At 41.0% G+C, this 17,696-nt stretch overlaps 1 protein-coding gene across 1 annotated transcript in view; it reads right to left on the bottom strand.

Moving 5' to 3' along the window:
* The window catches only part of LOC145408639 (protein turtle homolog A-like), a 210,251-nt gene extending 193,373 nt beyond the window's left edge, over positions 1-16,878 (bottom strand). The window contains exon 1 of the mRNA XM_080279324.1: positions 16,786-16,878. Within this exon, the coding sequence (XP_080135450.1) occupies positions 16,786-16,878 (93 nt within the window). The remainder of the gene's footprint in view (positions 1-16,785) is intronic.
* Positions 16,879-17,696: the final 818 nt, after the last annotated feature.

Raw genomic sequence — 17,696 nt, 5'->3', positions numbered from 1 at the left:
CAGCTGAGTGATATGATGGGGATATTTTCATCACCACCCGTGTTAGTGACAGATGGTACACGGTTAGCGGCCACTGCCAATCCACAATTAGGAGAACAACAGGAAAACAAATCCAACACACAAAACTCTCCAAAGAGAAAAGAAAAAAGAAACAAATACATCATTTCTAGATGATAATGATGATTACTGGGAAACTCCCTCTGATGTATCAAGTGAGGACTTTGTCTCTGACTTGCATATCTATGAAAATTTACTTAACAGAGTTCATCAGTCAGGTAAAAGTTATTCCACTATTCCTTCACACAACCATAAACAACTCCAAGTGAACCTAACGAAGCAACCAGTCAAAATGAATAACTCAGGCAATACCACAAATCAAAGATCCCCACCTCATGTTTATGTTTATCATGAGGATAAAACCACCCCAAAATTCTCAGGCACAGAAAAAGATCACATTAATGTAATGTCACTGATCCACCAATTTGAACAACTCTTCGTAAAGAGGCACGTACAGGAGGAACAGGAGAAAATAGCAATATTTTTTTCCTGGCTTAATCAGGAGAGATGCCTGGCAGGTGATTTGTTCAGGTCAGACAAGCTTCTTCGGGCAAAGACATATGATGAGTTTAAAGCAAAATTCCTGAAGAAAGTCCCTGGAGGTATAAACTTTTTGTCAGGTATAATCCCATAATTACATAAGATTGTGGATCTTGTAAGGGAACAGACTACAAATCATGTGCTAAGCGAAATAGCAGCAGATGTCTCTACGATTAAAAGATCATTATTAGCTACTTCAGAAAACTCAAACTAGATAACAGAAGACGGAAAGATGTCACCAGAGCTTGTCGTAGACATCATTGGTTATGTAGCACCCTTGTGTAAATTACCTGATAGGGTCCTAAAAATAATTAAGACTATCCCATACACCCCAGGAATGTGCTTGCTAGACTTTATGAACGAGGTAGAGATGAATTGTAGCAAAGCAGGGGTGACTAAAACACAATCACATTCTACTAGAATGAGAGTGCCAGACAAAATATCAGATATGAAAACAGCTACAACTACCCAAAACAAAGAACAAAATCGATCGTGACCCGAAAACAGACAAAACAAACACTTCGAGGCAGTGTTCTCAAACACCAGGTCACAGGCAGTCACACAAGTCTGCACGCAGTCCGAGAAGAAGTAGCACCACAGATACCACTAAATTTGGGAAGTCATCTTGAAGATCACATTCGGGAGGTAAGTCCACTCTATTATTATTATTGTTTGAACCCAGGACACACAAAGAATGAATGCTTTATCAATGTAAAAGAAGATAAACAAAAGGGACAAGGGTGTACATAGGCACAGGGTAGCATTACCTGGAGAACAATTAGGGTGTACTAACCTGATTAATCACAAGATTAACGTACACCCAGACACACAACCTATTTTCGTACCTGCCTATAGAGTCCCACAATCACAACGTACACTCATAAACCAGTATGTCAATGAAATGCTAAAACTTGGCGTTATTAAGCCATCAGTCTCCCAATGCCCCATTATTTTTCGTGCCCAAACAAAATGGAGAAATGCGTGCAGTAGCAGATTACCGTAAACTAAACAATCACACAATCCCAGACCGGTTTCCCATGCCTTTGCTAAGTGACGTCCTACAAAATATTGGACCAGAAAATAATGTGTTTTCCACAACTGATTTGCTTAATGGATACTACCAAATACCATTGGATGAGGAGTTACGTAAATACACTGCCTTTTCCACAAATACAGGATATTACCAGTACAAGAGAATTCCAATGGGATTGAAGACAGCACCAGGCACTTTCCAGCGTTTGATGAATTACGTATTGTCCGGAATTCTAGGACAAGGAATTATCGCAACTAATGATATAAAAGAACATCTCCAAAGATTAGACCCTCTCTCACAAAAGCTTGGTGATGCTGGTTTTAAAATTATGCTTTCTAAATGCAAATTTTGCTTTAAGAAAACAAAATTCTTAGGCCACAAACTAAATGCTGAAGGTATCCATACATCCGATGATAAAATACAAGCAGTGAGAGACTTCCCTGAATCAACTACGATAGATAAAGGTAGACAGTTTTTAGGCCTAGCAGGATACTGTAGTCTTTTATACAACAATTCGCTCATATAGCTTTTCCTCTATTCCAACTACTCAAAAAAGATGCTATTTTCCAATGGGGAGAAGGACAAAAACAAGTATTTAATGAATTAAAAGATAAACTTACAGATGCACCATGTTTGGCCTATCCGGATTTCACAAAACCATTTGTAATTTGCACAGACGCATCTGTTAAAGGATTAGGGGCTGTATTAATGGATGATGATAAGAGAGGAAAGAATCAACCAGTTGCACTTGCCAGCAGACAAATAAAAGGTGCAGAGAAAAATTATTGCATTACAGACTTAGAGGCACTTGCCGTGGCCTTTGCATTACAAAAGTTTCGAGATTTGGTATATGGTTACGAAATTCACTTATTCACCGACCATAAACCACTATTGGGTATGTACAAAGAAAAATTCCTCTCTGGGAGGAGAGGAGATGGAAATGAACAATCGAAAACTACAATGTACAAGGCAAAATGAATCTAGTAGCTGATCCATTACCTAGGAACCCGAAGACAATTCATGTTGCGGCATTAGATCTCAAAGAAAACATCCCAAACCATAATGAAATCGCGAAAGCACAAAGACTTGATCCAACGTATGCTAAAGTTATATTCAAGTTAGAAAGTGGAGATGACATACAATTACCCAAGCTACATGTACCACTAGAACAATTCACAATAATCAATACTGCCTCATAGAGGATCAACCCAGGACAACCGAAAAGTCGACAAAATAATAAACAATTAGTGGTATCTAATGACATGATACCCCGGGTATTACGAACGGTACACGATAGCCCACATGCAGGACATCCTGGAAAAGATAGAACATTCAAACAAGTCCAGTTGTTATATTACTGGCCATCATTACGAAAAGATATAAACAAGTCTATAAGAGACACACCACATTTCATGATATATGGGATAGATAAAAAAAATTACCATACGAAATATTAGAAGGTGAAAATCTGCCAATATACAACTACAGTGATTACCCTAAACTCCATTTACGTGAATTCCAGGATATACATAAGAGAATGAAAAAAAATACATTATCGATGTCCAAGAAAGAAAAGACGGAGGCATTCAATAAAAAGGCGAAAGAATCGCCTATCGGCTTAGGAGACAATGTCTATGGTATAATTCATACGAGAGACAATAAATTATCCCCGAAATTTGAGGGCCCATACAGAGTAACTGACATAACAGCAAACTTGTGATTAGGTCACTGTAAAGTGGCGAAGAAAAACAAGTTCTTGTTGACCATTTAAAACGAATTCCAGGGGAATTAGCCAATCGGACACCACCGTAAAACCTAATATGACTCATGAAACCAATCAATAAGACAACAATAATTACAAAAATAAATTAAGGTCGCATACCAAAGAAACTAACATAGGTGCAACTGTGCCTAATAATCCTACAGTGCAACATTTACATGATTCAGATATCAATTTAAACTGCTTCTATAAATGAAATAACAAGCAAGTTATTGTTCTCCGTTAGCCAACCGTAACGCACATCATCACTATCATTGACCACAGCATGACTAGATTAGGCAATTATTAATTTTTTTTCTTTTTCGGTAGGTACCGATGAAGGGACTTATACCATGGATTCTCCTCTACATAGCAAGAGGATATGCTCACTTAAACACTCATCATGTAGTACGGCAACGATGCCTTATAGTTCCAACGGCCACGACGTCAATTGTGAAAGATGCGACGAGTACTGAAATAATCTTAGACTATGTATACAAGTTACCTACTTATTTGAAGAACATTGCCAAACCAATGAGAACCCTGGACTTCATGATAGGAGGCTATGTTTCACAAGCACATAACACAAATGAAGTGACTGAAATAGTGAAGTTAGCGAAATGGAAGATAGAACAGGCTAAGTCATTTATGCTCATCATGGTCCAAGATCTCCCATCTCATGGAACAGAGGTATTGAGTGACACGAATAACATCACATGTCCTCGCCAAAGGCGTGGTTTGTTTGACCTGGGTGGTGCAATTCTTCGGAACATCTTTGGATTGGCTACAGAGGAAGACCTTCAAGGAATAAACAACAAATTTAATAAAATAGCTCAGGTACTAACATACATAAACAAGTTCGTCGCCAGAGAATACTCAGCAATGAAGACAATCGTGAAAATCTAAAAAAGGCAGAAAGTATAACTCACCAGAGTGTAGACAAAATAAATCCCATGGAAGGGAACATAACACTTTTCCAACACTTCCGCATCATCATGGAACATATTGACACAATTATACTCCAATTAGACAACACTAGAGTTCGTTACAGGGCACTTATGCAAGGAATTACGAATGCTGGTAATGATAAGATCACAATTGACCTACTTCCAGTTCATGAGCTACGTCAGATAATTAGTCAAGGCATACATAAACATAGTTTGAAGCCTTTGTTCCGGAGTTGGGATTTCATGTTATATTATCCATATTTGGAAGCAACACTAACACCACCATCAATAGTAGTTCATGTACCATTCATAACTGACGACCTGTTCACAGTATACCAAATACACCCCTTCCCTTCTAAGAATAATAACACTTTGGTCATCATCACCATCGACACAGACACCGAACTCATCATGGTCTCCAAGAGATTGAACACTGTCATTTTCGTCAATGAATCAACGATTAAAAGGTGCTGTACATCCTTACATGCAGTTCACCTTTGTCCTGCGTACATTTTCACGTTTCAGCCTACTGGAACAGTCCCTTGTGAAATGGCTATCATAAGAAATCACGACATTCATCACCACTGCAACTTCACTTTTGCAGCAGATAAGCCTATACACCATCAGCACATCGGACACTCACAGTTTTTTTTTACTTCACTTATAACACATCAGTTTACATAACTTGTCCAGATATACCACCATCTCATACTTCAGCATCAGGATTATACATTGCACCAGACTACTGTGCTGTACATACACCATCTATGTCCACTTTACCATGAATCACATGCCATCCTCAATTATACATACAAATATTTCCACCCTCTACCTTAGATGGATTTAACCATGAGCACAATGAAGCAATGAAACCCTGAGAAGAATTGAGTTTATGTTCAACCCATATTATGTGTATAGCCCAGCACCTATTGTCTTTATAATCTTCTCTATTATATTTGCAGCAGTGCTGTTCGCAGTGAACAGAATGTATCCAAGAACTGCAAACTTGGAGTCAGTATTTACTGGAAGATAAGTGAATATTCAAGTGATGTAGCAGCCGGAAGTGATAATGAGTTGTATTTTGTTAATTTTAGGACCAGAAGTTCGATTTAGTGAGAGTGTGGCCAGGGTATAGTTGTTTCCATGCGGACGTGATCAAAACGTAGATTAAGTTACCTAGTTGCTAAGTCATTTTTTTTTTTTTTTGGGGGGGGGTATTGTAATTTACTAGTATTAAGTCTCTTTATAATATAAACTCTCGAGTGGGTGGGAATATGCGCCTATGGTCACGTAACCCAGCATAATGTACGCATGAGTAAAGGGATGTAAGGCACGATGATTTTTACTGTTTTTCGATGTAAGGATATAGACAGAGATTATTGTAATTACTATAACTACGGAATGCCATTTTTTTCGGGTAATCGATTGTAAGAGGAAAGGCATCACACTGAGTCTATCACGAGTCTATTGTAATGACAATTTTAAATTTTGTAAGCCGTCATCTTCCCCCCCTCCCCTTTCCACTATGCAAGACCGGCATGCTCACTCGCTCACCGGCCGTGAAATGTGGCGGGTAGTTGATACTGATGTGGCGGGTGGTTGATACTGTCGTCATCTTCCACCCCCCCCCCCCAAGAAATTCTGTAGGTAATTTGATAATACTGATGTTGGATGTGTTGAAGTGTGAATAAGTGGTACCCCATGAGTGATAATAGTGACGAAAATATGAAACAAACTCGTGTTAGTATCAGTGTTGTCGTTCCTCTGGAAGTGTGTAACGATCACGCGAGGTGACACCATTAGCATTTGGAGAAGCAAGGCTGGGTTCCCGCTCACCTCCCCTGTATTCCTTGAGGTGGATAGTGAGGTAATTCCCATATATTTGTGTACTGTACTTTATATTATTATTAAGTGTGTAACTGGAATACGAGAATATTAGCTACATGTCTAAGCCTCAGATAAATGTGTGATATTTGTGTGCCAAATATCAGGTGCCCTGGAACTGTGAATTATTTATTAATGTGTTGGAACGACTTTGCAATTCAGTACTTAATAGGGCTGTGTTAGTTGTGAGTTAATGTTCATGTATTGCTTTGTGAGGCACAGTGATACTGATGCAATGATATTTTTTTCATGGTCAGAGTTCTTCATGCTTATTTGTTATAGTACTTTTTCTTCATGTTATCCCTACAATAAGTATTATTTTGAGCAGACCTATGTCTATGTAGTGCCAGGTGTTATTGTTTTTAATTGAAATGCCGAATGTTGTAACTCATGTTTCTTTGTTCTGAGACTTTCTTGATCATGTGAAGGGATTACCGGTACTTGTATTAGGGAGAATAGTTATTCATTATACATATCAGAAGTAAGAAGGTTAGCTAGGAGAGATAAAAGAAGATGTGTGGATGAAAAGGTTGCAGAGACTGAAATCTTAATAAACAAAAATGATGGACAGAGTCAAAGAATAGCATATGAATCGATTAGAGAACTGAGTGGTAATGCATGTAAACGCAAGGAAATACCAGTTAGAGACAGGGAAGGAAATTTATTGACCAAAGATGGAGATATTAAAAATAGATGGAAAGAGCATTTTGAGACAGTTCTTAATAGACCAATACCACCAGAAGAGGATATACCGTCTGCTCAGGAAGATTTAAATATAGAAACAGGAGAGTTGAGGCTTGCAGAAGTGGAGAAAGCAGTAAAACAGTTAAAGAATAATAAGGCACCAGGGGAGGATGGTTTATTTCCGGAAATGTTTAAAGTGGAGGGGGATAGATTAATAATGATCTTGACCAAGCTATTCAATAAGATATGGGTGACGGGGTTACTACCATCAGTTTGGAAGAATGGTGTAATTGTTAAAGTTCCGAAGAAGGAGACCTGAGTGAATGTGGTAATTGGAGGGGAATCTCTTTGTCACCGATAGCTTTGAAAGTTTTCAGTAGAGTGTTGTTAAATAGGTTGGAGCCGGTGGTTGAGGGTATTCTGAGGGATGAACAGGCTGGTTTTAGAAAGGGACATGGTTGCAATGATCAGATCTTTATAGTTAGGCATTTGATGCAGCAAGTTAATGAAATGAGAGTACCGTTAAGTCTTTGTTTTGTTGATTTTGAAAAGGCTTTTGATAGTGTTTCGAGAGAGACTATGGGGAAGATCATGAGACATTATGGAATACCAGAGGAGTTTGTGAGGGTCATTATGAACATGCATGAGGACACATTTTGTAAAGTGATGGTTGATGGTTGTCTGAGTGATTCGTTTGAAGTCAAGTCCGGAGTAATTCAAGGTGGTGTTCTATCGCCTTTACTATTTATATTGGTCATTGACTACATTATGAAACGCGTTGGAACAGAAACCGGTGCAGGTATACTTTGGGGAGAGAACAGGAAACTTTTGGATTTAGATTATGCAGATGATATAGTTTTGATTTGTGATGGACCAGAAGAGATGCAGAGAGTGTTGGACTGTTTGGTGAGTGAAGGTCGCAAGGTGGGTTTGGTTATTAATTGTGGAAAAACTGAAATAATCAATATGAATATAGAAAATGCACAGGAATGTGTAATTGGAGGTATGGTTGTAAAGCAAGTTGATAGGTTTAAATATTTAGGTACTTATTTAGCCAAGGATGGTTCTTTGAACTTTGAATTCGAGGAAAGGTTAAAGAAGGCTAATCAGGCAATGGGAATGCTTAAAAATATTTGGAATAATAACAATTTCTCTGTGCATACAAAAATCAAACTTTATAAGGTAATGGTTAGGAGTATCTTAATTTATGGACACGAGTCTTGGTACAGCACAGTGACTATGGAAAATAAATTCTTGGTGTTTGAAAATAAAGCACTTAGAAGAATATTAGGAGTTAAGTGGTGGGAAAGGATACCAAATAGTAGAATTAGAGAAATAACGGGAGTGCAGCCGATCGATGAATATGTTAGATTCTCACGATGGAAGTGGCTAGGACATGTGTACAGGAGACAGGGAATAGTACGAGGTACACCAGGGTGGGTGGCACTTGGTAGGAGAGGTAGAGGAAGGCCAAAAGAGACGTGGGTGAGGACAATGAGACGGGAAGCTGGAGATGAGTGTTGGGGAGATCTTGAGGAGTTAGCACAAGATAGGATGTGGTGGTGTGAGTTCATCGAGGCCCTATGCATCCCCGAGGGTGCCACAGGAAATGATTGATTGATTGATTAACTTATAGCGGGTCGAAGTGTGGAAGTCAGTCCCAGTGAGTCAAAATCAAGGTCCCAGTGTGGAAGTCAAGGTCAAGAATATGAGAAGATTGGATCAGTGAACTATGAGCTCTGAGGGACGGATATCGAGAGCCACACTGGACTGAACCTGGGATGAAGGGGCTAAGTTGTGTGGCATTTGACATTAGGACCCCATATATATATATATATATATATATATATATATATATATATATATATATATATATATATATATATCATAAAGTGCCAACTGACTCAGGATTATTCTGTAAGGCTGGTAGCTAGGAAGATTCTACCTTTTTTTTTTTTTTTTTGGTCTTGTTAATACACATTTCCTCCCACTCAAACTTTATTATTTGTATAACCCTTAAGAACTGGTGGTATAGAGCTTACCTAGTAGTTTGTTAATGTGTAACCTTAGGAGCATTTTGGGAAATTGCGAAGGTTGGGCTTCGGTTGGCCGAGTTGGAGACTGACCCAATCATTTTGGCATGCTACTACTCTTACTTGACCACTTGAAAAGTAATATATGCAATCGAAGAGGCCGCTATGGGAAGAGAGTCTCCGTTAATCTGAGTTCCCGACCGTTCCAGCATGCATAGTCATCATCTGTGACTTGGTTTTTACCCTTTTTGACCACGCAAAAGTCTGGATCGCAGAGGTGTCCAGTACAGTGAGAACCCCTGAATGAAGTGTACATATTTTGAATATAGTATTAATAAAAAAAAAAAAAATGGGGACGACATATGACATAAAAGTACACCTAACTCTTATATCAGTATCATTATATCTATATAAAATACAAATTTATTAATAGCTCTTACTATAATTTTGAACTTTTTTTTTTTTTTTTGCATATATGTATATGCCTGTTATACATAAACGTTTTACAGTACCATATACAATATTTCAATTTAACTATAGAGCATTTTTTTTTATGCTAGGAAGAAGGAACCAAAGGCCACGAGCCCGCAAACTGTTTTTCCAAGAGAAAAACAAAATACAAGAGATAGCCAAATTCAAGATCCGATCATTTCGAGACGCCTGGGCACACTGCGTTTGAAAGACTGGAGATCGTAGGAAGCAGGAAATAGAGTCAGAGGGAGACACTTCCAGAGTTGACCTGTTGCATAAATGAAGGCCTGGGAGTAACGGTTAATTTTTGCATTAGAGAGTTGGACAGAAAAGAGATGGGAATTTGTTGCTAGACAGGTCCTATGCACCCGTCATAGAGTTGGAGGAATGCAAGCAGACAGTTCAGAGGAGCAGTGACCATTGAAGTAGCGATAGAAAAGAGATAAAGATGCAACAGTGCGGCAAAGAGACAAGAGGTTGAAGGGAGTCAGTAAGAGGAGGGGAGTTGATGAGACATAAAGCCTTTGACTCCACCCTGTCGAGAAGAGCTGTATGTGGGGAGCCTCCCCACACATGAGAGTTGTACTCCATACAGAGGCGGATAAAACCCCTGTATAAAGTCAACAACTGTGCAGGAGTAAAGAAGGAATGGAGTTGGCTTAGCACACCTAAACTCTTGGAAGCAGATTTTACAAGAGATGTAATATGATCTTTCCAAGATAAGCCCCAAGTGAAAGAAACCTCAAGCATGTTCAAGGATGATGCAGGATTAAGCTGAATATTATTAAACATTAGTGGGTACACCTCTGGAAGATTCTGTTGGGTTGATAGGTGTAAGAACTGAGTCTTTGATGCATTAAAAACAACCAGATTATTTTTACCCCAATCAGAGATACGAGCCAAGTCAGACATTAGGTGTGCCATAGCCTCATCCCTTGTCTGTTGAAGTAACTGCTGAGATGGACGTTGCAGGAACCGAATGGAAAGGTGAAGGGTGGAATCATCAGTGTACGAGTGAATAGGGTTAGAAGTACAGCTTAGAAGGTCATTGATGAATAAAAGGAAGAGAGTTGGTGATAGGACAGAGCCCTGAGGAACACCACTGTTGATAGATCTAGGATGAGAACGATGGCCGTCTACAACAGCGGCTATAGAAAGACCAGAAAGGACGCTAGAGATGAAGGCACAGATAGAAGGATAGAAACCGTAAGAGGGCAGTTTGGAAATTAAAGATTTATGGCAGACTCGATCGAAAGCCTTTGAGATGTCAAGTGCAATGGCAAAGCTTTCGCCAAAGTCCATAAAGGAGGATGACCAGGAGTCTGAAAGGTTGGTGAGAAGATCTCCAATGGAGCGACCCTGACGGAAACTATACTGGTGATCAGAAAGTTGTGATAGGAAAGATGTTTTAAAGTTTTTCTATTAAGAATTGACTTGAAAACTTTTGAGATATAGGATGTTAAAGCAATTGGAAGATAGAGGGTTGCGAATGGTCACCCTTCTTTGGGTGTGGCTGAATGAGAGCAAACTTCTAGCAAGAAGGAAAGGTACAAGTTGATAAACAAAGGCGAAAGAGTTTACCTAGGCAGGGTGTAAGCACAGAAGCACAGTTTTTGAGGACAACGGGAGGGACTCCATCAGGGCCATATTCCTTATTACTATTGAGGCCTGTGATGTCAAAGAATACATCAGCTGCAGAAATTTTAATATCAGCCAAGAGGAAGTCAGAGGGGGGAAGTGATGGAGGAACAGCACCAGAATCAGCTAAGGTGGAGTTGGAGAAGAGAGTCTGAGCATAGAGATCTGCTTTATCAGTAGAAGAAATAGCTACAGAACCATCAGAGTAGAACAGAGAAGGGAAGGATGATGAGGTATAATTGTTAGAAAGGCTTTTCGCAAGGTGCCAAAAGAAGCGGGAAAAATTCGAGTTGGAGAGTTGAGAGCATTTATTAAGGATGAAATTATTTTTAACAGAGCAAAGAACAGACTTAGCACAATTCCGGGGAGAAACGTTTAAAAGATGTGATTCAGGGGTGGGATGGCTCCGGTACCTTTTATAGGACCCCTCCTTGTTGTGGACAGCATTAGAACAAGTGTGATTAAACCAAGGCTTTCTTGCATTAGTGAAAGGATATGAGAAAGGAATGTTTGCTTCCATGCCTGAAAGAATAACCTCTGTAATGCACAAGGCACACTCAGATGGCTCCTGACCATGGAAACAATTATAATTCCAGGGAAAATCAAAGAAGCACTGCCTGAGGTCCTCCCAGTCTGCAGCTCCAAAGCGCCACAGACGACGTTTCTTTGGAGCGTCCACAGGCCGTACTGGAGCAATAGGAGAGGTTAAGGTAATAAGGTTGTGATCTGAGGAGCCCAATGGAGAGAAAAAATTAACAGTGTAAGCAGAGGGATTAGTTGTGAGAAAGAGGTCAAATATGTTGGAGCTCTCTCCAAGGCGGTCAGGGATACGGGTAGGGTGCTGTACAAGCTGCTCTAGGCCATTAAGGATGGAAAAGATGTATGCTTGTTCACCAGGTGGATCAGTGAAAGGAGAGGAGAGCCAAAGGTGGTGGTGAACATTGAAATCTCCTAGAATGGAGATTTCAGAGAAAGGCGAAATGGATAGAATGTGTTCCATCGTAGAAGATAGTCGAAGAATTTTTGATAGTAGAATTGGAGGATAAGTAAACAGCACAGATAGATTTAGTCAGAGAATGACAGGAAAGCCAAAGCCAGAGTGTAGAGAATTCAGAAGAATCAAGTTCAGGAGAACGAGAGCAAGATGAGTCGTTGCGTATATATACACAACAGCCACCTTTGGCTTTGAAATGAGTATAGAGAAAGTAGGAGCATACAGAAAAGGGTTTGCTGTCAATTGCCTCAGACAGCTGAGTCTCAGTTAGGAAAAGAAGGTGAAGGTTAGAGGAGGTGGTGCTCAACAGAGCGAAAGTTAGAGGAAAGGCCGTGAATGCTGCAGAAATGAAGAATTGAGTCAGATAGTGGTTCCAGGCAACTAAAGTCATCACTGGGAGAATGGTGAAATTGGGGGTATTTATGGTCTCCTCCCCTGCGGACTCCGAGACTGTGTTATCTGAATCCATTATTTGTTTTTAAATTTTGGAAAAAGAAGTGTAGTGTGTACTGTGGATGTAGTTTAGTGCTGACAGTTAGAGAAATTAACTGTATGTATACAATTTGTTTAAAATATATTGTGGTTCTAGAATATTATTAGGTCAATACTATATTATCATGAATATTATGGCTAGGTTATACAATATTATAATCAATATTATGTATTAATAGTTTAGAGTATGTCAATGATGAATGCTGTCAGAGGATCGCCAACTGGCGTGACCGAGTGATGTCAGGACTCCATATTATAATAACACAAATTATAATAGATAGGAACACAAATGTGTAAACTAAAAGATAGTCAAGCTAGGTGGGAAAGGAAATGTGTTTGTGATTTCAGTGGGAAAAGAATTATGTCAGCAAGAGTTAACTGAAGGAATGCCAGAGGACACCGGAAGTGCCACATACACACAGACATACACAAGCTTCTAGAACCCATACACGTGACACAAACCCTCCTTCACAAATCAGGAAGGTTTAGAGAGTGAGAAGGGGGCTGGCGATAGTAGTGAGAGGTGGTAAAGAGAAGAGGGGTCCACCGAGAACTTAGCTAGTAAATGTACGCTCCTTTGTAATACACACACTGATCAACTTAAAATATTCCGTGAAGATAATAAACTACAATCAAGACCCTGTATTCATCTTTAACTTCTGTCTTTGACTACACAAAAACTAAAATCAGTCTCAAGATTCACATATTATAGGGTCAAGATTTACAAACGTCAATAGAAGAGGTCGTTCTTGAGCTGAAAGGATCAAGGGATAGCTAAGCTGATGGTGTGGTGGTGGTAGTGGTAATAATAACAGTGGTGGTGGTGGTGGTGGGATTGTAGTTGTAGCAGTAGTAGTAGTAGTGGTAGTAGCAGTAGTAGTAGTAGTAGTAGTTGTTGTTGTTGTTGTTGTTGTAGAAGGAAAAGAAATAGCAGTAGCAATTGTACCATGGCAATTAACACTTCAGGTTCATCTGAACGTGAACCCAGTGAACTACAGACTGTAGATGCCATTTTCTGCAATTGACATCCAATTCCGGGAAACATGGAAGGAGCTGTGGGACCTTCGTATAACCAGACACCGGAACTGCTCGACTATATCGATGCTGCTGCATGAAAGTGTTCCTCACCATCACCGAAGCTGATGGCAGAATCAAGAGACAAAAACCAAGATCTGTTTGCAATGAAGAAGAGATTATGTGGGAGGATGGCCTGGACTGGACGGATGGAGTGGAAGAAAAGGGGAACTTAGGATTAACGCCTATCGACTGCACAAGGCGCATCAAAGCTGGGAATCAATTTTGTCCAAGTCACAATCTTCACAGAAAATACGACCTGGTCAGTAATCTCTATCACTCAAGGCACTCAATAGCCAACTAACTCGCACGTGTAGGATACGGATTGTACGGGTGAACAGGGACAAGGGAAACTGTATAGTCAGAACTCCATATTACAATAATACAAATCATAATAGATAGCACGACAGATAGATGTAGGAATCTACATTATCATAATACAACTCATAATAAATAGCATAATAGATTGGAACACCAGTAGAGTTAAGTGTGGGAAAAGGAAATGAGCTTGCAAGATTGTGTGTATAGGAATGCCAGAGGTGCAACGGAAGCGCTACATACATACAGACACACACAAGTTTCCAGAACCCGTACAAATGGGTTATACACGAAACACAAGCCCTCCTAGAGAAGGAAGGAAGAATTAGAGTGAGAAGGGGGCTAGCTTTAGAAGCAGGAGGTTGTAGAGAGAGGGAGAGAGAAGAGGGTCTAATGAGACAATGTGGGAGGTAACAGCGAGACTCTATACTCACTCGTGCGCGAGAGACTTGATTAAATTTTTTCAATATAATTATAAATAGTCCCATTCTCATCTTTACCTCTCCTGTCATTGAATGACAAAGGTAACAAGATTATCTACTAACAAACCTACTCACGTATAACTATCGCTCGTCCTCGAGTACAATATATGTATAACTGATCTACAAAACCCACTACAAGAAGCTATGAAGTTCTACGAGGGTCTGACTGGGTCTGTAATCTCTCTCTCTCTCTCTCTCTCTCTCTCTCTCTCTCTCTCTCATGTTGTAGGCTGATGTGCTAACCATTTAAACACAGGCTTTCCCTTATATGGTGGAGGGCACTTTGCACTGCATGGATGGAATGGAGGTGACTGGTGAAGCTGTTTCCATACATTTTTGTTATGATGAACCAAGATGAACTCTAGAATGAGTATGGGAAAAGATACACGAAAAAAAAAAAAAAGGATGGTACAGCAAGTCTTTTAAAAACGTGTTACAGTATGTCTTCATTTTCATATCCTAAATTTGACGATCTCTTTTCGCTCTTATGTCTGCATTAAATAACACCAGCATTTTTGGTTCCACTGCTACCTGTAACATTGATTCGCCAGTTTCTGCATGACCATTTACGGTACCAGTTGTGTGCAAAAAACTATAATGAAAAATTTCCCTGAATTATAATGACACTTACCTTTAATATTTATAACCCACAGCATCCCGTTGACGTACATAAGAGCCCGAACGTTTTGTCACTGTGACTTCCATTGATGTTTATAAAAGCGCTCCAATTGCAGGGTCCATCATTTGCACATTTTTCAAATTTTGCACATGATTTTAGGTACGTATACACAGGCCAGCCACCAGGTGGGGACGCTCCCAGACCCCGCATGACCTGCACGTTCCTCAGTTACTCACCTGTTAGCAGTGACTCAGAACAGACATGGCACGCTGAGGTCTCTCTGACGATGAAATTCAAGCCGCCCTTGACGCTTTCACAGATGATAGTGATTCTCCACAAGATGATGATGTGGAGGACAAGGACTACATGTTGTGTGATTATGAAATGAGCAGCACTGATGAGGAGGTACCGTTGCCAGGGAAGGTGCGATATGTCACGTACAGTAAGGCAAGGGAAGGCCAGGCTGGACCCCATACATATGCACGCACCTCTCTCCAGCCCCCTAGACAAAGGGTATGATGAGGACGAGGACGGAAACGAGGACGAGGATGGTGCTGTAGGACGTGGTGTTACCTCGTGGTTGGGAAGGAAGAGGATTTCGCCACTGGGAGTTGAAGGTGCGGTGAGAAGGAAAATAAGATATGGTCCTTCTGTTTTGACTGGGGAAGGCACGAGTGGTGTAGCGGGAGTGAGCATTGAAATGGAAAGTGGTGGTGGGAGGGAGGTAGTGTGAGAACGTGGTGCACTTGGGCAGCAGGCAGGTGAGGAGCCACTCCCTGGCACCTCATTCTCCCTGCAAGATTCCTGCACTTCCTCCCCACAGCCCTGTGATGTGATGGAAAGGGAAGGGAAAAAGGAAGGGAAGAGGAGCACGGGTGGGGAAGGGGGCCACTCTCCACCTCCCCAACCTCCCCCACCACCCTCTCCTCCTCACCCTGATCAAGGCGATGATGGGGATGAGACTGGAGACGATAATGTGTCGTGGGACTGGGAAGATGGGAGTGATTTCACTCCCATCATTCACCCAGTGACTGAGGAGTGGTAGTCTGGCTGCACAGCTCCTGGAATCCACACAGGCTCCACCAGGGTGGATTTCTTCCACCTGTTCTTTGGTGAGGAGTTTGTGGACCGCATTGTGGGGTAGACAAATTTATCTACAAGCAGCCAGAGCCTTGAAAGCGAGCGCCACGGTACGAAAAGCAGGCACTCCCAACAATATGACTACCCAGTAACCCTAGATGAGGTGTTTGTCTTTTGGCCCTGGTTCTCTTGATGGGTATTGTACGAAAAAAACAAATTCCAGGATACTGGTCCATGGACCCAATGATCAGCACAACTTTCTTTGGGAAGGTAATGGGTCATAATTGATTCCAGCATATTCTCAGCCGCCTCCCTTTTTATGATGCTGATGACCCTGCTAATGCTGATAACACAGACAAAATCAGGAGAAAAAGGATGGAAATTTGATCATCTGCATGAACAGTTCCACTCATCCTTCTATCTTTGCAGAGACCTTGTCATACATGAGAGTCTCATGTTGTGGAGAAGCAAAATTTTTCTTCGCCAGCACCTACGCAGCAAGAGACACCATTTTGAGTTCAAGATCTTTGTTATGTGTGACTAAGAATGGTTATGTGCAATACACAGTCTTGTACACTGGCACACAGACAGACATAATAGTATATCAAAGTACTGGACTCTCCCGGGCCATGGTGAAGACAATGATAGAGGAGTACCTTCATCGTGGTCACGTCTTGTACCTGGACAACTGGTGCACTGGCCTCCTCCTTGTTTGGTACCTCCACCTTCACGTCACCGGAGTCTGTGTCACAATCAAGAGAAACCTTTGCCATATGGTCAAGGTTGGGAGGAAACTTGACATGAACGAGGTGGTTTTCTTCCAGGCAAGTAAATCTTCACCACCGTATGGAACCACAACAGGGTGGTTTGCCTCCTGTCAATGGTACACCACCCCCTCATCCACCACACAGACTCCATGGATTACTGCAGTGAGAGGAGGCACCACGTTTGGAAACTGGAGTCAGTACTGGACTACAATGTCAACATGAGGCAAGTGGAACAGTCTGACTCCATGATTTCCAGTGTGGAGTGTGCCAGGACCACGATGAAGTGGTACAAAAAGCTCTTCTTTCACTTGCTCAACATCACGGTCCTCAATGCACACTACCTCCACGCCTTGACAACGGGAACCTCTGAGACCTTCAAGGGGTTTGAGAGGGAGCTGTCTCATGAAATTATTGGCAGGTATGCCCAGGACAGGCCCCACCAACGCACCCACTCCCCTGCTACTGTCCAGACTCCCCTACGCCTCACAGGATGCCACTTCCTCAAAAGCATCCTCCCTCAACCAGAGCGTTCTAGACCCCAGCGCCACTGCCACGTATGCAACCACTCTAAAGTAAGACCAGCCAGTCAGAGGAAAGACACGAGGTACAAATGTGTGGAATGCAACATAGGGTTGTGCCTTGAGCCATGCTTCAGGGAATATTACACCTTGGTACATTACTGATACTGTGTGTGCTTGCGATAATATGATGCTCACTATAAAAGTAAGACCTGTACATATGCGATAATATGACGCTCAAGGTAATAGTGAGGCCGGTAAATATATGATAACAGTTATATAAAGTGGAAACGGGTGTAATGTTAG

The sequence above is a fragment of the Coenobita brevimanus genome, chromosome 78 (assembly GCF_032717465.1).
Source record: "Coenobita brevimanus isolate Jiangsu-jjx chromosome 78, ASM3271746v2, whole genome shotgun sequence".
Taxonomy (NCBI): domain Eukaryota; kingdom Metazoa; phylum Arthropoda; class Malacostraca; order Decapoda; family Coenobitidae; genus Coenobita; species Coenobita brevimanus.
The sequence above is the reverse complement of the archived record's forward strand: the minus strand, read 5'-3'. Positions and strand labels throughout refer to the sequence as shown.